General features: G+C 42.2%; 1 protein-coding gene across 1 annotated transcript in view; it reads right to left on the bottom strand.

Annotated features, from left to right (window-relative positions):
* ADAMTS9 (ADAM metallopeptidase with thrombospondin type 1 motif 9) overlaps positions 1–22973 on the bottom strand; it is an 876266-nt gene that overhangs the window by 415682 nt on the left and 437611 nt on the right. The window contains exons 17-21 of the mRNA XM_085624697.1: positions 20007–20173; positions 19794–19923; positions 17478–17604; positions 7194–7404; positions 1227–1391 (exon numbers count right to left, since the gene is read on the bottom strand). Coding sequence (XP_085480823.1) covers positions 1227–1391; positions 7194–7404; positions 17478–17604; positions 19794–19923; positions 20007–20173 — 800 coding nt within the window. The remainder of the gene's footprint in view (positions 1–1226; positions 1392–7193; positions 7405–17477; positions 17605–19793; positions 19924–20006; positions 20174–22973) is intronic.

Here is a 22973-nt window from a genome sequence, read left to right as displayed (position 1 = left end):
ATTTCTTGTAATCCAATTTGTCTGTTTGTCAACTTATGGTGTAATCTTTTTCTATTTTGAAAAACATGAATTACGCACGATTAACTGTTTTCTTGTTTTTAACTTGTTACATTTGCTTTATATTTTTTTAATAAATTGATATATAATGTTTTGAATATATGTTTGTATGTTGGCACACTGCTTTTTCAATTGTAACTGTGTCCTCCTTGGTTGAATCTGTGTGATGGAGAAGACTGAATGAAGAAGAGTTTTCTTAATATTGGTGAACACAAGGACATCTTGCTGCTTTTTCTAGAATGAACCCTAGTCCTTTGATGAACAAATGGTCCCTCTCATTCTATTTAGAAACATGCAATATAAGACATAAGTATATGTTGTATAGGAGCTATACTAGTGTTTCCCAAACTGTGGGTCGTGTTCTGATTTTTCATGGGTTAGGAATGACCGAGAGAGCAGTAAAAGAAAATGCCTTTACATTCTGCGTCAATCTTCTGACGAATTGCTGCTTATTCTTTAAACATGGGAATTGGTATTTAGTTTTCTTTCTCTGACTACAAAGTGAGAGGAGTTTTTAAAGTGAATTATGTGAGAGTCTTGCTGTAGTACAGGGAGTGTAAAAGGAAAGTCTGTAGGATGCCCTGTTTTTGCAACACACAGCAACATGTAAATACCTGTACATGAACTATATGAATTCAGCAATTAGAAAAGCAAACAAATGAAGCACATTTTTTGGTAATTCTGAAATGTCCTGGAAACAGAAATTTTAATAGATCAAAACAAATCAAGACATGTTACTTGATGATGCACAAATGATAGATAAACACAGAAACCCAATTTTGACCCATTATCATTTGTGTGCTATACAGTTTTATAGGTATAACTGTGTCCGTGCAAACTTGCTGCCCATTAGAATTTAAAATATGCTGTCTGTAAACGACAATATGCTACCACCCAATGCTTTAGTTACATTAAAGGTAGGTGGGACGCAAATGTTTGTTTTTCTAAAAAGTGGGATGTGGTGCTAAAACGTTTGGGAATTATGGCTAAATACAGAGTTCATAAAGTGTGACCCCCCCCCTTACAAACTCAACTGATTTGAAAAAGATGTAGTGGAAAGTCAACTGGGAGAGAAACTGGAAAGGAATAGCATTCCCTATTGAAAATAAATATTCTGGCTACAGTTTGTTTCTGATTTTATAAATGCTCTCATGTTCTGTCTCACTTACATCAGACCAATCACCCGTTTTCCACTGTGGACACAAAAAGTCACTACAGCGTTGAACTGTTAGCCTTTCTTGAATGCTGCATTTGTTGTCATCTAGGACTTCATTCAAAGAGTTCATGCATATTGCTTCTCTTCTCCGTGAGCCACTCCCACAACTCTTGGAACACTAATAGAAATATAAAAATATGCATTTTTATTGATAACTAAGCTAGTTAAAGAACATTTGATGGTTTATTTTTCGCAGTGTAACCAAATATACCTATGAGTACATTGTGGGTGAGACAACAAATTCATCAATGGAGCATCATTATGATTGTTGCAAGACTTATAATGGTGAATGCGTATGACCAGCTAAGTTAAATGCAATGGTAAGTAATATATGACCTATGATTAATGCAATTTACTGGCGCTTACCAATTTCTTCACTTTCGAACAATTCTAGTTTATTTACTGGATTCTTAGCAATTTTTGATTCCTATAACATCTGCAGGTGGGTCACCGATGGACTCTTTGCTCATAAAAATACTTTAGTTCTATGTCTGTTGACAGTACCACGCTAAAAATCTATCACGCTTTTCACTGCCAAAGTATGTGATGTGCGTCTATGAAATAGATAAACTTTAGTATCTGCTTGATGACAAAAGACCAAATTAAGTTTAAATGTGTTCAGCTTTTGGTGCATTCAGGTACTGTATCTTCATCTTAGTCCTTTAATTATTAGTTAGCTCAGACTAAATATTATAAACTAATTCTGAGGCTAAACTGAAGATAAGTTAATAAACTTGGCTTCAGGAACTAACTTGAGAGATCTATCTATTATGATATGGTCATAACATAACAGGTAGTGATGCTGTTCCTAAAGCAGCAACTTAACAAGGACATGCCCTAATGAATGGCAGGGTTCAATGTAATCAAGAAAGATGCGGGATTTAAAACAAAACATTTCAAAACATATTTTAATGACGGTGATGCCAGGCCAATTCTTGAAACTGAATATATATTTCAGATCAGGAGCCATCTGTAATGCTATTTCTTTTTAGTGGCCCTACCTAGGCCTATGTGAAATTTGAATTACACTGACATAAAATGTCTAAATTCCACATTATGCAAAATTCACAAAATGTCTCTGACTTTTTGCATTATGCAATTTCACATTTGTGTGAAAACTAATCAAGGGGAGAAATGGCACTATTTATCAGACAATTCAAACCTCAAAAGGTATGGCCATGCCTTCCCTGATTAGTAATCACAAAACAATGGGGTAACCCAAAAGTAACCCGAAGGACCTGGGTAACTTATGATACAAACAATGGTCCGATTGGAAAAAGCAACAAGAGGCATAGGAGAACTGAATTTATCAAAAGATCTCCTCACACTATATGGAAAAGAAGAAAAACAGTCTCATAGATTCAATCCGCAGTTACGAGGTTAGGGCAGCAGACAAGATTTCAAAACCAGAAGATTAAGACACATACACATAATTGCATTTCTGAAAGTTTAGTTACATATAAGTCAGTCTCAAACAACATTCTTATTTACACATTATATCGAGAACTCTTAGATCCACAAGTGGATAAAGATGATGCTCAGAGAATGTGCTCATGTGAATGCTTGTGTTCTCCCCAATATGGTCACTGGTACGACCGCATATTAAAGTAGAGATTGTTCACCTATCAGATTGGAGCCTTTGGGCCCTTCTGCCTCATGGAATTTTCCTGGTCTATTTTCTCAGTAGGATAACTTCAGCATCCTGGTCGCTCCTTCACCTTCCTAGTCCTGATGAAGAATCGCATGTGAGGCATTCAGTGGCACCTTTCCCTCCCCAGGTGTCGGGTCAAAACGTCGACGCTATTTCATTAAGCCTGGATCGTTTGGATATCTGTGCAGAGTGGCAATGTTAGAAATGGGGTCTCTAGTTGGCAATGGCTGGCCACTGTCCAAGTAGGGACCCTTCTTCCTAAGTCAGAATAAGCGGGCTACACCCTTTGATAACCCCTGCTCAACCCTGTGGTAACGTAGCACGAGCAGCTAGGCTTATCTCAGAGGCAGTGTGTGAAGCATTTATGACCATACCCAGTAACACAGTGAAGAACACTACAAAGGGACACCACACAAGTAGTTCTAAAAAATAAGTATCTTTATATATAGACTTAACACAAGACCAATAACAGTAAAAATCCACAATACTAGAAAATAGGGTTACTCTTGAAATGCTGCAAAAATAGTTCAAAGTGTGCAAAGAGGTGTTCAGTTCAAGGCAGTGGTCTCTGCGACCCTTTAACTCACAAAATACCTGGATTCTGTAGCAAAGCAACCAAAATGTCGCTAAGAAGTTGTAGCAATGATTTTCCTCACGCTTGACCAGCGATGCGTTGAATCCTTGCTGCAAGGGAGGATTATGGCGCTGATCTGCGTGTAGGACAAAGCGACCACCTTCTCCACGCTAAGCCGGCGATGTGTTGAAATCCTTGCCGCGAAGGGAGGATGATGCGCCGAGCCTGTGGCGTGTGCGATCTTGTTGCGATGAAAAGAAATGGCGCTCTGCGAGGGAGCGAAGATCCTGATGGGATGCGATGAAAATGGTGAACGCTCGGCATCCGCCCTGCGAAGTCGTGAAGTGATGAACTCGATGCGATGATCTTCGGTTAGCGAGCACTTTGAGGCCCGCAAACATGCAATGCGATAATCTTCGGGTTAGCGAGCATTTGGCAGCCCGCAAACGTGTGATGCGATGATCTCCGGTAGCAGGCACTCAGCGGCAGCAATGCGATGATTTTCCTTACGCTCTTCAGCTGCGACGATTTTCAGCACTCTCTTCTCCACAGTAGAACTAGAGGCCCTGGAACTTACAGGAGCCTCACCTGCAGATAGAAATCCTTGCTGGGAGGATACAGGAGGCTGTGGTGGAGTCTGATGTGCCAGAGACTCCTGCAGGAGGCTAGCTCTCTTCTAGCCCTTGGGTGATTGCTGTAGCAAAAATAAAAGTTCCTTCAAAGTCCTTTTCCTCTTCTTCCAAGTCCAATAGTAACCACTGCAGGCCAGTCCAAGAAACAGCACACTAGCACAAGGACAGTACTCTCCTGCAGATTCCTTCAGTTACATGGACAGAGGTTCTTCTTGTTGTCCAGGAGCAATACCAATTGTAGGGGTTTCCGCACAGATATGTATCCCCCAAAAGTCTTTGTTCTCAGAAGCTACAAGTCACTGAACCCAGCCAGAACCAGTTCTGCCCAGCCCTGGAGCACTTTGTTTACCAGGCTGCATCCTTCCTTTCAGAAAGAGGGGGTCTACCATCAGACGCACAGTGGGAGGTGGAGCCAGCATTCACCTTGCCAGGCACAGCCCTATTCAGGTCCAGGAGCTACCCCTCCCCATACTCCAATGCAGATCTCTCTATTCAACCCTGGTCTGACTCAGTCTGCCCTGTCCCTCCAAAACCAGACAGCCAATACACATAACAGCAGAGCACACTGGAAGGCTTAGGCAAGAAAATACCTACTTTCTAAAAGTGGTATTTTCAAACACAGAATATAAAAATAAACTTCACTAAAATATGTATTTTAATATTCTGAGCTCAGGCATACTAAATTCGTTTTTCTACTATGTTATGTGGGTCAATTAGGACTATAGAATGTAATAGCCAAACCTCCCATTCTGGCCTATGGAGAACAGGTAGCCTTACAGTAGTGAAAAACGAAATTGGGTGTAATTCACTACCAGGACATGCTACACACATCAGAGCATGTCCTACCTTACACATACAATGCACCCTACCATAGGGGTGACTTACATGATGCCAAGGGAAGGTTCAGGGGCTGGGAAGTGGGTGCACTTCACATCCAAGATGGCAGTTCTAGACTGCACAGAGACACTGCAGTGGCAGGTCTGAGACACTTTATAAGCTGCTTCTGTGGGTGGCGCAAACCAGCGCTGCAGGCCCACCAGTAGCATTTGGTTTACCAACCCTGGGCACACACAGGCCACGCTACTAGGGACTAAGAGGCAAACCAAATAAGCCAATCATGGATATACCAATTCACATGTCATCTTTACACAGGGAGCATTCACGTTGTGGCACTGAATGGCAGTGGCACAGCGCCCAGAGCATCTATTACCAGCAAAAACAGAGGAGACAACAGCGAAAAATGGAAGGGAGATCCACGCCAATGGTGCCAGGTCTAACAGGCAATAGTAACTTAACAACTGGACCACTTCTAGATGCGATGCATGTTATTAGAAATTGTATACCACACAGGCTGCCAAGTACAATAATATGATTTGCGAAAACGTCTAAAGGACCCCCTTTTTTCTTTTCCTACTCCTTATCCACACAAGCACCTCTCTGAGCACTCATCTCTATCACTTTATCCACTTGTGGATTTAAGAGTTTTCAATATAATGTGTAAATAAGAATGTTGGTTGAGACTTACTTATATGTAACTAAACTTTCAGAAATGCAATTATGTGTATATGTCTTAAACTTCTGGTTTTGAAATATTGTCTGCTGCCCTAACCTCGTAACTGTGGATTGAATATACAAGACTGTTTTTCTTCTTTTCCATATAGTGGCAGGTGATCTTTTGATATATTCAGTTCTTCTATGCCTTTTGTTGCTTTTTCTGATCGAACCATTGTTTGTCTGTATTACGCCTTCCCTTAAGCATCGGCCGTTTAAGAACAATAAACAGGCAGTTTGAGGTCTAGAGCTATAGATGTTATTTGTATCTTATATTTTATTTGAATCTTCCTTTTTTAGTAAATACCATTCAAGAAGTTTGGCTAATTACTCAGTTATCTTAATTATTTTATTGAGAATGTCTTTGCAGCAAATGTAATGTTTAGTTCAAGCATAAAATTGGCGTTTCACGACTTCTGATACGGTGAGCCAAATCAAGGTAGATTAGGTTATAATGCCGCAAATTAACTATGGACATATACATATTATAAAATTGCATTCCAGAATTGAAGTCACTTGCCATAAGAATTTTTAGGAGATTGAATAATTCAATGCTTATCTATGTGTCACAGTTTTTAAAACTGGATAATTGAACACTGTGAAGACGTTTAGTCCCCTTTTTGTATTTAGTTATCTTTAGGCCCTGATGAAGCGACATTAGAAGTTGCGAAACGTGTTGGCCTATTTCCTGCTTGATATAAATATTAAATTTGTTACAAAGACATACTCAATAAAGTAATTAGGATAACTGAGAAATTGGAGAAACTTCCTTGGTGGTATTCACTAAAAGAAAATTCAAATCAAATAATATACAAATATTGTCTGTAACTCAAGATCTTAAACTCTGTTTATTCATTTTAACATAATGTTCCCTCATGGACATTATATACTTGAACCATCTCCCTGTCAGCATCCCTTAAAACAATTTTTATACAAGGTCTGTATTTATGTAAAATAAAAGTCATGCATGGTATAGGCAAACATTTCGCTCTCAGAGCATTATTCCACAGTATCTTCATGGATTTCTGCATTAAAGTCATCAAAAAAGTTAAGCAATTTCACATACCTCTCAACATCAGTTACAATTTGGTGTGGAATAATTTTGTAAATAAACAAACTTGGTTATGGTTGAACAATGTTTACATCTCTTTTGATGATTAGGCCTATTCCATACATATCCGAAGAAGAAATACAATAACTATTTTAGATGAATGGCTTGACAATTAATTTGCGCAAATTACAGCATTTTGTATAGCACCATAAGAAATACTAAGAAGTGAACTAATATATAATCCTGCACGGGCATCTCTATTGTGCTGTACATCATGAATTGTTAAAGTAACATTTAGGTCCTCATTACACATTTCTCTGAATAAGGTGTGGTAAGGTATGGCAGCTGGATAATATTTGTAAGTGGGGGAATCTTCTGGAAAATCTATCCCTCAGAATCAGGAGTTTATGTCACAGTAAAAACTTGGAAAAACTAATTTTGTAACTATAAAAATGACTTACATCTGACCATGGTGAATATCGCCAGCCTCCAATGTTACAATCTCCAGAACACTTCTCTCTAGTACTTGGCTTGGTCTGACCATTGCAAAATCGGTCATCAACTTTTTCTGTTTTACCTTCCGACCTGATATACTTTGAACAGTAGATGTCCAAAGTTCTATAACCCACTCCACACTGTGCAGTACATTCACTCGTTCGTGCAACATGCCACCTACATGCAATAAAGAGAGAATACTTGTTCAACATTTGGAAATGAATGCTTTTCTGAGGATGACAAAAAAATCACAACGATTTCTATCACAAGTTAAATAATGTACATAGTAAGTCATATAATAATACATTTCTGAACCCTATTCACTGGCAATTACGGTGCAAATATCGAGAAGTTATCAAAGATGACCTTTTAAACAATAATTCACTAAATAGCTACATGCTGGGACCCGCCAAAGTCTAAGAACAGGTGCAAACACTGCTTGTGACTGATTTCAGAAATTTAGTTGAGCAACATTTGCACTTAGACCTATGGTACTTGCTACCATAAAAAGGGACACAAAACCTCCCGAGGTAAAAACGCCACTGTGTGATACTATTTTATCTGAGCAGTTTTTGCACATCGAAAAATTGAGGGACTCGGAATGAGCCCATAAGTGGCCATCAATAAAATACAACATCAGTGTCAAACACAAACTGCTATCATAACTGCAAATTACATCAGCCACATAGTTTACTTTGATATTTCTTTCACAAATGTTGTTTAATGTGACAAGGCTATAATCCCACTTTACTAAACACAGTTTCAGAAGGTACTAATGCACATTTAAAAAAATAAATTGTCTTTTTCGGCTAGGAATAAAGGAGGCATCAAAACCTGGACAATTCAAAGTGGACTAGAAGTAATGCGAGCAAAAGTTCAAATACAGAAGGCAAAATGGTGACAAAGAATCAAGAAAAAAGCCTTCTCAGCGGGTCTCTGTCGAAATATCGTCTACAGAAATATTGTCTGACATAAATACTGAGTCCTAAATATTATTTACATAAATACCGTTCAATTGGTTATAGATTTTCAGTTATTAACTCAAGCGGGGCGCTAATTTCATAAATAATATTTAGGACACAATCATTATGTCAGACAATATTCTGACAACAATATAATATTATCGTAGGTCTAAGGTGTGACAGACAACTGGGGCTGCCAGAGATTAAATATGCCTTAACATTATCCCAGGTGGGAGAACTGCCCTATAATAGTGTCAATAGTGATGTGATTTTAACCTAATTACATTTGTCAGATCCCACTGAACACTTAAAGTTGGTGCATGGCTCAGGTAAGGAGCTGGTGGATTTGATTAAAGGGCTAGGTATGCACTATATCATCTTCTAGCATGATGGTAAGGAAAAGACCTGCTTTCCACATACTGGCAGACATAAAAGTAGAGTTGGTGTCAGATAAAATGGATTCAGAAGCAAGCAAATCTACCATTTCCACTTTAAATATGCAACCATAATGGATGAAACAAGTGAGGACCTGAAAGAGAATTAATATGTCCATGCCAACTCAACCTACCTTCAACTCTCATAATAGTCTCCTGAACAGTAACTTGAGGGAGGATTGTTGATAGGCAGGTAAGGGAGTGTTAGCCAATCATGGAACAGTGGAGGTGTAGACATCAATTAATCTTGCAATAAGGAAGTTGACACAGTCAATCGCATTAAAAAACCCGAGGGGGCCCCCCTGCAGGATATGCTGAAGGGGCCCCTCACACTCACATCAGCAGGGACTGAGGGGGGACCCCCCTACAGTATGGGTAAGCCTGGGGGCCCCCATGCACCGCAGGGGCCTTTGTTACGCCCCTGCACACATTGATTCAGGGCGTTTTGCTCTGCAAGTTGGCAAATCTGGAACCTGATGCTTGTAACTATAGCATATATGAAATGGCTAGATTATAGGTGAGACAGGGGAATGCCTCTGCCCAGGCAGACTACCACCCATAGTAATTTGAGAACTTTGGCTGCCTTTAAAGGAGCTGCCACCAAAGCATTCAAAATTTGCTGAGTGAAAGGCGTGTTTCATGCAGCCACTCCGCAAACCTTTTTGATTTACAAAGCAAATGCCCAAAGAGGAAGTTTGGTTTTGTAAAACAAAAGAAAAATGACTCTGACAACATAGGGACAACCTATTTGGTCACGATACTGAGTAACGTGTTTGTTTAACTTTCAATTATATTTTTGAATGTGTACAACACACACTCTTGGGTTTAGTTAAGTACACATTGGCTACAACTCAAACAAGTATAAATAAAGGAAAGTCTCAAGAATGTCTCAGAGAAGAGGCATAGGGCCCATGAGCATTTTGGCAAATGTGAGACATCTGGCAAGAACTGGCAGATGTCCCGTCCACCCTCTACACAGTGTATACATAGTTGCACACTTTAAAAAGGTGATGGGCGATCTTCACATTGTGGTGGAACTCCTGCACCCTTCAAACTGTAAATAAGTACCAAAGTCTTTCAGGCTCTAAAATATAAATTACAGGGAAATACAGGATAACAATTGATCAAAAGACTTCTATATATCAGAAGTCCGAAGTTGTAAGGTTTTATTTAAATTGGTTCAAGAAGGTCATACACTTTTGCCTTCCCTTTAGTGGGAGGACTGGACAAGGATAAACGTATGGCTGTCAGGATTGTAGGTTTTCATTGCCCAGTCAGGCAACCACTGAATGAGTTTAAGAGTTGGAGTAACATTCTCCCGCCAGTCTAGCAGACTAGCTATGGTGGCTGCATTCTTTTTAACTTGCAAATGATTGTGCACTCTCCGAAGACCCACAACATACTGTCCACACAATTAAAGTAATCCAATGTGGTCAACACAAGCTTTCGAACCAGAATACCAAGTTTTTCAAAAAAGGGTCAGAAAGCTAAACTTGCGTAAAGAGTTCAATTGCTACACTTGAGGTTTAACTAGAAAGGGTACCCCTTTAAACATTTCTTGAGAGCCATACATGTAGTGCTCTTCTCTCTCACATGCTGTATTTGACAGTGAGAAATAAAAGAGAAGCAACATTAGTTAATGGAAATCACAGGAACATTTTTAGCTAATCAAAGTTTACATGAATTACATATCACGGGCCTCATTTCAGAAAGTGAGTTAAGAATACTACCAGCTTTAATTGGTTATAATCACTCATATAGAGTGCTTAACGAAATCCACTCTGCGGTGCTACGTCTTATGGTAAATGCATTAATTCCAGTAGCAAACGCATTATTGCCACCAATCCACATTACATAAAAACTACGGACAAGAAGTGATGGAATGTGTCAAATGAGTCAAATATATAACCAGCTTCTGCACGACAAGCGTTTAATTGGTGCGATCACAATGCACTGGAGGTGTTTTGGTCTTGCAGGGAATAGTTGCTGATCTCCAATATGAAAACAAGTTACTTACCTGTAACTGTAGTTCTCCAGTATTGAAAGCTTTCATAGATTCACATGCCTGAATCATTCCCCGTCGTCGAGACGGGAGTCTCCGGTATATAAAAAAGCAATGCTTAGTTGGATAGCAAACTGAAAAGAGGCCGAAGCCCATTTCCCTTTTGCAACCCATAACCTTCGTTATGTAAAAGAGACCAAACTTGTCCCTGAACCAATCAGAGCTCCTCACCCTCTAGAACCCTCCTAAGAGAACCTTTAGCCCCTCAGATTTTTGTGCACTTGTGCCCTAGACACCCTTGGTGTTAAATCCAAGGTGAGCCTCTCAGGGGAGGAGGGTGGGTTGCATGTGAATCTATGAAAGCTTCCAATACTGGAGAACTACAGTTACAGGTAAGTAATTTGTTTTCTTACTCCAGTATTGGAGCTTTCATAGATTCACATGCCTGAATCAGAATAGCGAGCAGTAAAACATAGCACATTTTTTGTTACCCAAGACCTGGAACAAGGGAACATATGTAGCTCGATAAAAGCGGTCTTCATATACCAATACACGCAGAAAACACTTTCCAAATTGCATATAATACAAAATACAACAATAAAATATGCATATGTAACCATTAAAAGGAAGGAGGGCTGGTAAAGCGGGCTCACAGTCACTGGAAAAGGTTCCTCAGTACTGCTTGTCCTACTGCCACATCTTTCTCTGCAGGCGCATCGAGGCAGTAATGTCTGGTTAAAGTATGCGTACTCTTCCAGGTAGCAGCTCTGCAGATATCCTGGACAGGTACTCCCGCAAATAAAGCAGTGGAGGTGGACACTGCTCTTGTAGAATGAGCACGGACACGTGCATTCAACGGCTTCCCTGCCGCCTGATGACAAAACTGTATTTCATCGGGCAATTCCCCTCTTTGACAAAGTGAACCCCTTCCTGGGGGCACTATAAGCCACAAACAGTTAGGAAGACTTGCGGAAAGGCCTTGTTTGCTGCAAGTAAAACTTCAGACAACGTTGAACATCCAATGAATGAAGATCTCTCTCCGCTGCTGTTGACGGTTGAGGGAAAAACCTCTTAAGGACCAGTGGTTCATTCAGATGAAAGTCTGTAGGCACTTTCGGAAAGAATTGTGGATTAGTCCTGAGAACAATCCTGTCCTCTTTGAACTGCAAAAATGGTTCCTGTCTCGTGAGAGCCTGTATTTCCCCAACTCTGCTGGCTGAAGTGAGAGCTATTAGAAGAGCTATCTTCCAGGATAAGAACTTTTGATCCGCCCTGTTAATTGGTTCGAAGGGCTGCTTCATCAATTGAGATAGAACAGTGTTCAACTGCCAGAGAGGTGGAGGAGGTCTTATGGGAGGAAAAGTCCAAAACAATCCTTTCATGAACTGTTTGATAATCCTTTCAGACCACAGTGATGGACCCGAGGAAGTTCTTCTATACTGAGAAATCCCAGCAAGATACACTTTAATAGAAGCATGGGCTAAACCAGATTTTGCTAACATTTAAATATATGGAATCATTTCATGTGCCGCTGAGCTTAGAGGATGAATATTACGTTCTTGACACCACAAACAGAATCTCTTCCATTTCATCCTATATGTCTTGTTTCTACTTTCCGCTCTGGCATTTGCTAGTATATCTCTGCATTCTGATTAAATATCTTGGTGTTGAAATTCGCAGTGTTCAGGAGCCAGGCCACTAAGCGTAGCGATTTCGGGTCTGGATGAAGCACTTGTCCCCGGGACATTGTCAAGAGTGATGGTATTGGTTGCAGACAAATCGGATGATCCTCTGACATCAGGAGCAACTCTGTGAACCAGTGTTGCCTGGGCCACCACGGAGCTATCTAGTATCACTTTGCACGGTTCTTTCTTTATCTTTGTGAGAACGCGTGGCAGGAGGGGAATCGTCGGAAAGGTGTAGGCAAAGATGCCTGACCATGCCATCAAAACGCATTCCCCCAAGATCCCCTTTGGTGATGCCAACTTGCGAAGAACCGGCATTTTTTGTTCTGAGCTGTTGCAAACAAATCCACTGTCGGAACTCCCCATGTGAAGAAGATGCTTTATAAAATCTCCTGGTTGATTTCCCACTCGTGGCATGTGACCAGTCTGCTGAGAGTGTCCGCTTTGACATTCTGATCTCCTGGAAGATGTTCCGCTTTTAGAAACACCTCGTGTTGAACAGCCCACTTCCATATCTTTTGTGCTGCCTGCGACAGGGAGAGTGATCTTGTACCTCCCTGCTTGTGGAGTTGTGTTGTCTGTTCTTATCAGAACAGATGCTCCCTGAATTCTTGGAAGGAAAGCCAGCGATGCCAAGCCTATCATTTTGAGCTCCAGCAAGTTGATGTGGAGCTGCTGTTCCTGCAATCCCCACCGACCGCTGACCTGTAGATCCTGAAGGAACGCCCCCCCACCCATCCAGGGATGCATCGGTGGTAATTACCAATGGAGCTGGTTCGATCAGGAAGGAAAGGCCCCCTGAAATGTTCCTTTTGTGGGTCCACCATGCTAGTGCTTGCCCCATAGCCGGCATGACCTTCCCCTTGTCGTCGAACAATCCCTCTGCCTGGTGCCATTGCCGATCCAGTTCCTCCTGTAATGGACGCACCTTTAGTCGGCATAAAGGAATCAGAGGTATGCAAGAGGACATTATCCCTAGTAGCGACTTGTACGTGCGTACTGAAAGACACTTTTTTCTTGTGAAATTCTTGGCAAGCGTCATGAGACCCAGTTGCCTCTCTGTGGAGGGAAATGCCTTGTTTACAGAGGTGTCCAGAATCACTCCCAGGAACGTGATCTTCCTTGAAGGTTGAAGGGATGTTTTCTCTATATTCAAAATCAGTCCCAGTTCGGCAAATAATTGTATGCATGCCGTAGTTGACACCAGGGCTGAAGTTTCTGATGGCGCTTTTATCAACTAGTCGTCCAGGTATCGAAACACCTGGTGTCTTAGCTTTCTGAGAAAACCTGCCACTGGCTCCAGACACTTTGTAAAAATTCTCGGGGCTGATTTGAGGCCAAACGGTAGTACTTTGAACTGGTAATGGTCACCGGCTACTGCAAACCGAAGATACCGTCTGTGGGAAGGATGAATGGAGATGTGAAAAGATGCATCCTTTAAGTCTACAGTGGTCATATGATCCCCTGGGTTTAAGAGCAGCAGAATGTCTTGGAGGTTCACCATCCGGAAAGACTGCTTCTTGAGATAAGTATTCAGCGACCTCAGGTCTAGAATAGGACGCCATTGGAGAGCATTCTTCCGGACTAGGAAGAAACGGTAGTAAAACCCCTTTCCTTTTTGGGAGATCGGCACCGGTTCTATTGCTCCCTTTCGGAGCATTGTCCGAATCTCCCGATGCATTTGAGATAGATGTTTGATCTCTTGACTTGTCGGTGGTGTGCAAGAAGGGAATTGAAGGAATTCTAGAGTGTGTCCGAATTGTGTTATATTGACGACCCATCTGTCCGTCGTTCTTTTCTGCCAATGATGCAGATGGGAAGCAACTCTTCCACCCAGGGGAACTTGTGGAGGGGAAGAAATACATGTAGCCGGATTTAGGAGGTTGTCATTGTCTTCTGCCATTGTCCTTTCCTTGACGACCCCCTCGTCCTCTAGGGGCAGACTTTGTATAGCTCCCTGATTATTTTTGACCATATTGCTGACAGTATGGTTGTGAAGATGAGGAATAAGAGGGGTATCTCCCCTGTTGGTAACCCCCTCTATAGGATGATTGGCCTCTCCCTCTGGCACCCCGAAATGGCACTTTACGGTATTGTAATGAACCTAGGGCTTTTGCAGTATCTGTATCTTTCTTGATACCTTGAAGTGCGTCATCCACTTGTTTCCCAAACAAATCTTCTCCGTCGAAAGAGAGATCTAGAATCTTATTTTGCACCTCTGGTCTAAAGGCAGTCGCCCTTAACCTCCCCTGACACCGTAGCACCACCGCTCCTCCAAGCGTCCGGAAGGCTGCGGTTGCGATATCCATCGCACAGTCAATGACTTCAGCCGAAGCCCTTTCCCCTTCCTGAAGGATCTTTTTTGCCTCTTCTCTATCGTCCTCTGGGATGAGGTCCATGTAAGGTGCCATATCGCACCACATCTACCTGTCGTATCTGCCCAGAATGGCAAGGGCATTTGCTGCTTTAACTAGGAGAGCAGACATGGATGAGAACATCTTTCCTGAATTGTCTAATCGCCTCCCCTCTCTGTCAGGAGGTGCTGATATAGGCGCAGAGGGATTCTTAGATTTTTGTTGCGCCGCTTGCGAAATCACAGAATCAGGTTTTTGGATGGCCCAGTAAACACGCTGCTGCGTCAAAGGAGCTTTATATTTTTTTTCCAATCTAGCAAGCACAGGTCTAACTGTCGCCGGTGTCTTCATCACTTTTAAACCTTCTTTCCACACATGGCTAACAATTGGGATAACCCAGACTGACTTGTGGTATGGTTCCTTAAAACCATATAGGAAGCATTCCATTTGTGTTGTAGCCATAGGAAGCTGGAATCTCTTCGCAGCTCTTTCCATTAGATTATGGAATCCGCCGATATCCACCGGCGGAGAATCCACAGGTACTGGTGAGGGAGATGCCGGAGATGGAATCTGGTAATCATCCCATTCTTTGTTGTGATCTGTTATCTCTCCCTCTTCCTGGTCATCATCGTCCGTGGTGACAGGATCCGGGTGGTGTATTGTTTGAGGAGTTGTAGGCGTAACTTCTTGTAGTGGTTCCCTGCTTCTAACTGGAGTAGCAGGGATGGAACGTGGATGCGAGACCGGCATTTCCTGAGAAGCTGGTGTCGGCGGAAACCTCCTTTCATAGTCTGCTAGCATAAATTGCAGATCCATCATCATGGACGATGGCATACCCACCATCTCTTCTTGGTACCCTTAACGATAATGTTGTTGAGAAGGATATTGGTACTCTCCATATCCCTTCTCATAGTCATCATCCTGACACTTCACATGCAATTGTGAGGGACTACTGGCGTACCCAAATGGTCTGTTGTCCTCCTCTTCCTCTGAATCCTGCTCCTCTAGCAGGTGTGATGGCACCAGATTAGTGATCTTGCTTGGGGAGGTGATTTCTGGTGTAATTCTCCTCTTCCTAATGATTTCCAGTTTATCTGGAATTTCCCTCGTCGACGAGTCCGTCGACGAGATCGCCGTTGACACCCCTGTCATTGATGCCGTCGTCGACACCAGGCATAAAGAGCTATCTGTCGTTGACGACATGTTCCCGTCGATTACCCCATCGTCGTCACTGTCGTCGACGATTCCGTTGTCGTCACCGTCGATGACGACGGAGAGGCTGTAATAGTCAATGATGGTGACTTTGATATGAGCTTTACCTCAATCTTCGTCGTCGACGACGACGATGGTTTCTTCATCGACGGTGCCGCCGACGATGCCCGTTTCTTATATTTTACTTCAGGAGGTATAGAAGATGGCTTCCTGAAGGGTTCTTTGACCTGAGGAGGTGACTTTGACGGTTCAGAACTTGTCTTTTTCGATTGTTTTTCTCCAGAAGCATGTCCCTTACTCTCCTTTTCCACAAATTTAGGAGATTTTGAAGGACTGCGCCCAGAAGACCCATGAGTGATCTTTTTTAGGGGCTTCTCAGGACGTTCTCCTGAGGAATGAGTTTGAGGAGATTTTCTTCTCTTTTGAGATCTCCTAGATGTTGAAGAGGACACCTCATCACTGTCACTGGAGATAACCTCCTTTCTGGCCTTTAGCTTTTGAAGCCATATCAAGAGGTGCCCTTCACAATCTCTCAGAGTTTTACTTGAGAAAGTGCAACATACCTTACAGTCTTTGGCCTGGTGATACGGGTATAGATAGTAGATGCCGTCAGAATGAGGGTCATCAGTGTAGAGCCTCTTCTTAGAACAAGTTGCACAGGCCCGAAATAAACCTTTCTTCTCCTTTCCAGACATTCTCTAAAGAATGTCTTTGAAGACAATCCAGAGTAGTACAGAATCCAGTTGAATTTCTAAGGACAAAGTTCCTCAAAGAAGTTGAAAAAACAGAATTTGAGCAGAGCTCAAAGGAGACTCCCTAGCACAACGTGCGGTAGAAAATCTGAGGGGCAAAAGGTTCTCTCAGGAGGGTTCTAGAGGGTGAGGAACTCTGATTGGTTCAGGGACAAGTTTGGTCTCTTTTACATAAAGAAGGTTATGGGTTGCAAAAGGGAAATGGGCCTAGGCCTCTTCAGTTTGCTATCCAACTAAGCATTGCTTTTTTATATACCGGAGACTCCTGCTTCGACGACGGGGAATGATTCAGGCATGTGAGTCTATGAAAGCTCCAATACTGGAGTAAAAACGTATTTTTCAACTTGCAGTATTCTACTCCGAAGCAGTAAGTCTTACCACAGCTGTATTTGTAGCTGCTATAAGAATGGACAGATGTCTTCCACTAGCTGTTTTTTAAATGCTTACAGCTAGTGGTAATTAACTCTATGGCCTTTCTGTACCACCGTCTTGCAGCGCCGACCCGACGAGGAGCAGACCCTTATGATGAAGCATGACACCTAGCTTGCTGGGTGTGTGAGGTCCTTAGTTCTGAAAGGAGGATTCCTCCTCCTCTTTGGGTGCCTGGGACACTACCTGCATATAGAGATACTGTATAGTTCTCTTTTTTGCATATAACTTTCTGTACCACCACCAGCAAAACACTCTTGCTTTACCATCATTAGTGTTTATGGGGAAGTATTGTTCTCAGCAGAATGATAATTTAACTCTGGCAGTACTTATTCAGTAAAGAGGATCTAAAACATGCCTGGAGACATAAATAATTCGAAAATAGGAATAACAAAGATGCAATATTATCTGGCTGAATACCTCAATTCACATTCAGTATTACACGGCTCTGTTATCGCATCTGGTGGGGGGATTCGATCACACCTTTGATCTGATACCACTAACTGGTCTGAGTCTCGGGTACAAATTGGTTTCTTCTTTCGATCCCCTGAACAATAAAGCAAATATGTTAATGCACAGACAACAATCACAACCCTTGTCAGTAAAATGTTGAGCACTTGACACAAGGAGATAAATAGAAATGAGCCTCATTATAAAGCCAGGTGTCACATTTTCATTATTGCCACTTTTCATGAATCAAAACCACTTAATATGTATTCCAAGTGTCTACAAAATATTAAAAAGGAAGAGCTAAGCATGTACCTCAGGGTGAGAATCGGCAAGCACTTGCTGCAGACAAACCTCCAGGTACATGTGACACAAAGAGAGTGGAAAAGCACATGGTCAAATTTAGAATAGAAAAGCATGCTCCACAGAACGAGAAAGGACAACAATATATGATCACTAGAGAATGAGAAGTACGTGTAAGAGACTAAGAGTGGACAAACAAGTACAGAAATAGAAATGCAAAAAGTTAGAAGGACAAGGAATTCCAATAGAATGAGAATGACAATTATGCGCAACAGACTGAACAAGCATGTGCATCAGGCTGAGTCTAGATAAGTAAGTATCAAAGAAAGAACTTTTTCATGCATGCAACATAGAAGCAGAATGGCCTGGCATGTGATAATGAACAGAAATTGACATGGTGGTGCCTCACAATGGGAATGTCAAGCACATGCTAGAGAATGGGAATGGCCAAAAATGTGTCACAAAATGAAGATGAAGAAGAATACGCCACAAAACCTGAATAACCTTGTATGTGTCAGAAGATTGAGTATAATTGAGCATATTATCACAGAAAGAGGTGGACAGATATTTGCCAGAGTAATATAATGATTTACCAATAGAACAAAACAACCAAGTACATGCCATCTAATGAATATGTGCAAGCGTGCCAAAGAAGGCGAATGGTCAAGCATGTGTCACACAATGAGAATGCAAAACCATGTGCCACTACATGGGTGTAGCCAGGCAATCACTGCAAAATTAGAGGAACAAATGGCTAAGTATGGGCTATATAATGTGATTTTCCAAGTATGTATTGTACAATGGAATGTTTAAGGCATTCTGCAAAGAAAAATAGATGAATGGTCACGCGTGCACTGAACAACAAGAATGGGAAAGTGCTGGTTATAGAATAGACAACAATGCATATAGCACACAATGAGAAATGTCATTAAGAATGGCGGCTATTAGTCGAAGAATTAGAGGTAAGAATGAGCAAGCAAGTACCACACAATCAGAATGACCAAGCACTTGCCACACAATGAGAATTATCATGCACGTCTCACAGAAGAGTGGTAAAGCATGTGCTACATGCCACAAAATGAGAATGAGCAAGCCTGTGGTAAGGAACTGGATGAATGCTTAGGTGTAACCACAGGGTGAGAATAGCAAAATTATTTTCCCCACATTTAGAAGCACAAATGACCAAGCATGCACCACATAATTAGCACAACCAAACATATGCAGCACAATGAGTGGACTATGCATTTACTATTGACAAGGAGGGATAACTACATGGGACATTACCACAAAAAAAGAATAGTGAACATGAGTCACAAAATGAGTAGGATTGATGGGCAGGAATATGTCACCCAGTGCTTAATTTATGGACAAATAAGTGCCAGGGTACAGCATGCTATCACCACCCACTGTCCCTGACAGGGCTGCCAAATGCAAGCAATAAACCAATTTACTTCTCATTACACTCCAGCAGATGTGACAATATTGTCTATTCCTGGCCATCCACAGAAGTAACACTAGCCCAGAGGTGCAGGTGTTATTATTTTTTTTATGTATTTGTATTGTTAAATCATCTGATGATGTTCAAAAATAGGCAGGCAGTGCCACCATGTGGTGGACTGTCATAAATATGTGCATGTGTCAACAAATAAGTGCCATTGTGAGTACCTGCAAAGACCAGCACAAATTAAGCATTGGTGTCACCCATTGAAAATTATGCATAACTGAACAATTGACAAAGCATTGTAGAGAACCAATGTTAATTTTATATATTAGACCAGGGTTCTCCAAAGTCAGTCCGACTTTGCAGAACCCTGTATTAGGCAATGTACATGCAAAACTTGATTAATACTTCTAATAAACCCATCAAGAGACGATTTGATAACATAAAAAATAAAGGAACACAGGGACTTGGCTAAAATATCATGTTCACGGTATTTTGCAAGGTATACGCAGTAACAAAAGATTCCAACGAAATACAATTCCTACCTTGGCAAAGTTTACTGCAGGCCTGCCAAGGGCCATATGGATTCCAGAAATATTGCTGGGGCTTATCTTCTATTGGAACATTGAACGTATATCTAACATCAGGGTTATACAAATTACCCACTGACAATACCTACAAAAAACAATGAAATGGTTACTATTAATCAAAGAAATGGTACTGCCGATAGAACTAACTTTTAAGAATGTATATGTTACCTGAAGAACTATTTCTTGCTCAATGCGATCGGTACAATTAATTCTTTCCACAGAATGATCAGATCCACTGTATTCAAGCACGGCACTCCCTACTTTAATTTCCCTTTTGAACATGCTGACGATAAAGTCTCCATTTAACAGGAAATCTCCAAGATTATTGGATAAAGCTGTTTTGGGGATAATAATGAGAAATAATTAATGCCAATGTTTTAAACAGAATATACAATCCTATGTCTTAGGTTGTAATCGAATACAGTATAGTAGACCAGAAGTATTTGGAGATTAATTTTCAGCTTCTTGGGGACCTTAAGAAGATACTTAGTTTACACTTTTGTTTCTAAATTAGCCTAATCTATATTCAATTAAGCAACACGTTTTAGCAAACAGAACCTGAATGCCCTCATATAACATCAATAAAAACCTAAAGAGTATGTATTATGTCCTTCAACAAACCTGCGTGTTCAATTATAAAGGTTTTCAGAGTATACTTGCGCACAAAGCCGTAATGATCAAGTTACTTAATGGAATTCTCCAAAACTATGGTTCTCCTGTACTTGTCCAAGACCCTACTTGCTCCCACCTGACCACAGACACCATTGGTTTCAAATAAAGCATGACTCTCTCTCCTACTCATAAGGCCCCTGCCCCTGAGGAGGTAAGCCCACCAATAAAGTGCATTCGGCACAATCCTTCTGTTCAATTTAGCAAGACAACCAATGGTAGTTGCACAAAAGTCATATGAGCATTCCCTCCACGTCCCCTTCCTCCTCTCATTTTACATTATGAGGCTATATATTCAAGTGGAATGTATTTGATGTGATCCTCAGATCAAGTGAAAACGCATAATCTGTATGCACTGCCACGCAGCTATTTTAATAATGAAAGAAAACAGACAAACATGATAGCAGGCTCTCAGAATTTAACAACATAGTGTTAAAAGTCATCAATCCTTTTTTAGCCCCCTCCATCCTGTAGTTGGAAACTCGTGTAGAAGGAATAGCTAGGTAATCTCCCCAGAAATATTTTCAAAGAAAGGTTCCCTGCTACAGCCTAACAGGCGGACATCCTACTATGGAGCCAGGGCAATCAGACCTTGTAAGGTTCAATAGCGTGGAAATCCTGGATGTCATCTGTCAACTGAGAGTAGAAGTTGGTTTCTTTCCCTTTCAAATGTTATAACATTGATAACAATGTTGCCACACAGCCTAAACTGGGAGGTTCTGAATTGATTAGTAGTAACTGTGAGTTGTGAGAGCTTGATTCCAAGCCAGGGGTAACAGAATTCACCGGTGGGGTGCGCCATGCCTCATCGCGAATGGCCCTCTGTTCTCATAGCTGGATTACTGAATGTGGGAATCCCAGCCCGATTCAACTAGCAGGAAAATCCAGCCAGTAAATTGGCTCTGAGAATGGTTCATTGCAGTCCGCACCTGTGTCCGATACTGAGCCACGGAACAGGGGAGCACTTAAAGTTCCACCCATTTCAGACTACTGTTTCCCCTGCCCTTCCCCATCCTTCCAACTATAGTCTTCCTTAACCCTCCCAACCAGCAAAGAGAATACTGTGTGGAGATCCTCCTGATATAACCGGATCTTCATAGTAATTCCCCATTCCATAGGTGTAAACTCGGAACTCCACAGTATACTGGCAAGGTGTTACCACACAGTATCAATTCCCACAGGTGCAGATGTAACAGCAACTCGTTATCGGGCCGTAATCTCAAACCAACAGTATTTACGTTACTACTACTGTCAGTGCTGCAATTGCAGTGGGAAACCAAGGGATCTCATAGCGAAAGGGGACTTACAGGATGACTGGACTTAGATCACCATGTACAGTCATCTTGCAGTAAATATACCCCACACTTCACAATGGCTGACAAAACAGCAGGGCCTACCTGTTCCTTTCTAAATCTCCAGCCATGGAACAGAAACCGAAGAAACACGGGTACATGGCCCTGAAACCGTACAATAACACACCTATTGAAATATGAGCAGTTTATAAGATGTAAGGTAGCATTTTGTTGGATGCTAGTTGGCCAGTGCAACACAACATTACAGACCCCTAATGCCCCACCCCATATTGTCTGTCCCCTGCAAACATGGCAAACGGTACAGTCCACCAAGCTCACCACATACAGGAGCACTGGTGAAGGGTAGGTCATGGCATGCCAGTATATTATATACTTATACGACATGTGTGGATACCGGCATTTTTAAAAACTCACCGTCATTCCTGTCGCACACCGGTATCCCCGCACACCGCACAGCTGAACGAAGAGCTGCCTCGGTGTTTGCCGCCATCCCGACAAGCCCTCGAGCCTGGCCACGCCCCCTGACGCTCGGCCACGCCCACCATCACACTACTTAAAGCGCGACTCCGCTCCTACGCGCATTAGTACTGCTGTTGTCTCCTGAGGCGGAAGCCGGGAGTTTTACTTGTAAATTTGTTTTTAAACCTGTTCTATTTTAAAAACTCACCGTCATTCCTGTCGCACACCGGTATCCCCGCACACCGCACAGCTGAACGAAGAGCTGCCTCGGTGTTTGCCGCCATCCCGACAAGCCCTCGAGCCTGGCCACGCCCCCTGACGCTCGGCCACGCCCACCACCACCCCTTTATCATGGGACAGTGTCTTTGGCCGCGCAGCGGACGCGCGCAGCGGGCGCGCCGCCGGCGCGCCGAAGGCGCGCCAAAGGCAAGCCCGTCTGCGCCCGTCCGCGCACGGCCGGGCCTAGGGCCAGAACCCTTGCTGGATAAAGCTGCCCCGAAGGTAAGCTACTCTCGTCGGGACCTCCTAAGTCTCAGACCCCCCATTACCCCCTCCTGTGAGTATGTTCACGACCTGAATGGACCATTCATCAGCTGTACTCACTGCCATCCAGTCCAGCTTACTCTCCCTATTCGAGCCTCCAAGCTCTCAGCCCTCAAACTCGCTTCGCTGAATTGTCGCTCTCTCCCTAAAC

The sequence above is a fragment of the Triturus cristatus genome, chromosome 9, assembly GCF_964204655.1.
Source record: "Triturus cristatus chromosome 9, aTriCri1.1, whole genome shotgun sequence".
NCBI classification, from domain to species: Eukaryota; Metazoa; Chordata; class Amphibia; order Caudata; family Salamandridae; genus Triturus; species Triturus cristatus.
Note: the sequence above shows the minus strand (reverse complement) of the source record. Positions and strands in the feature narration are given on the sequence as shown.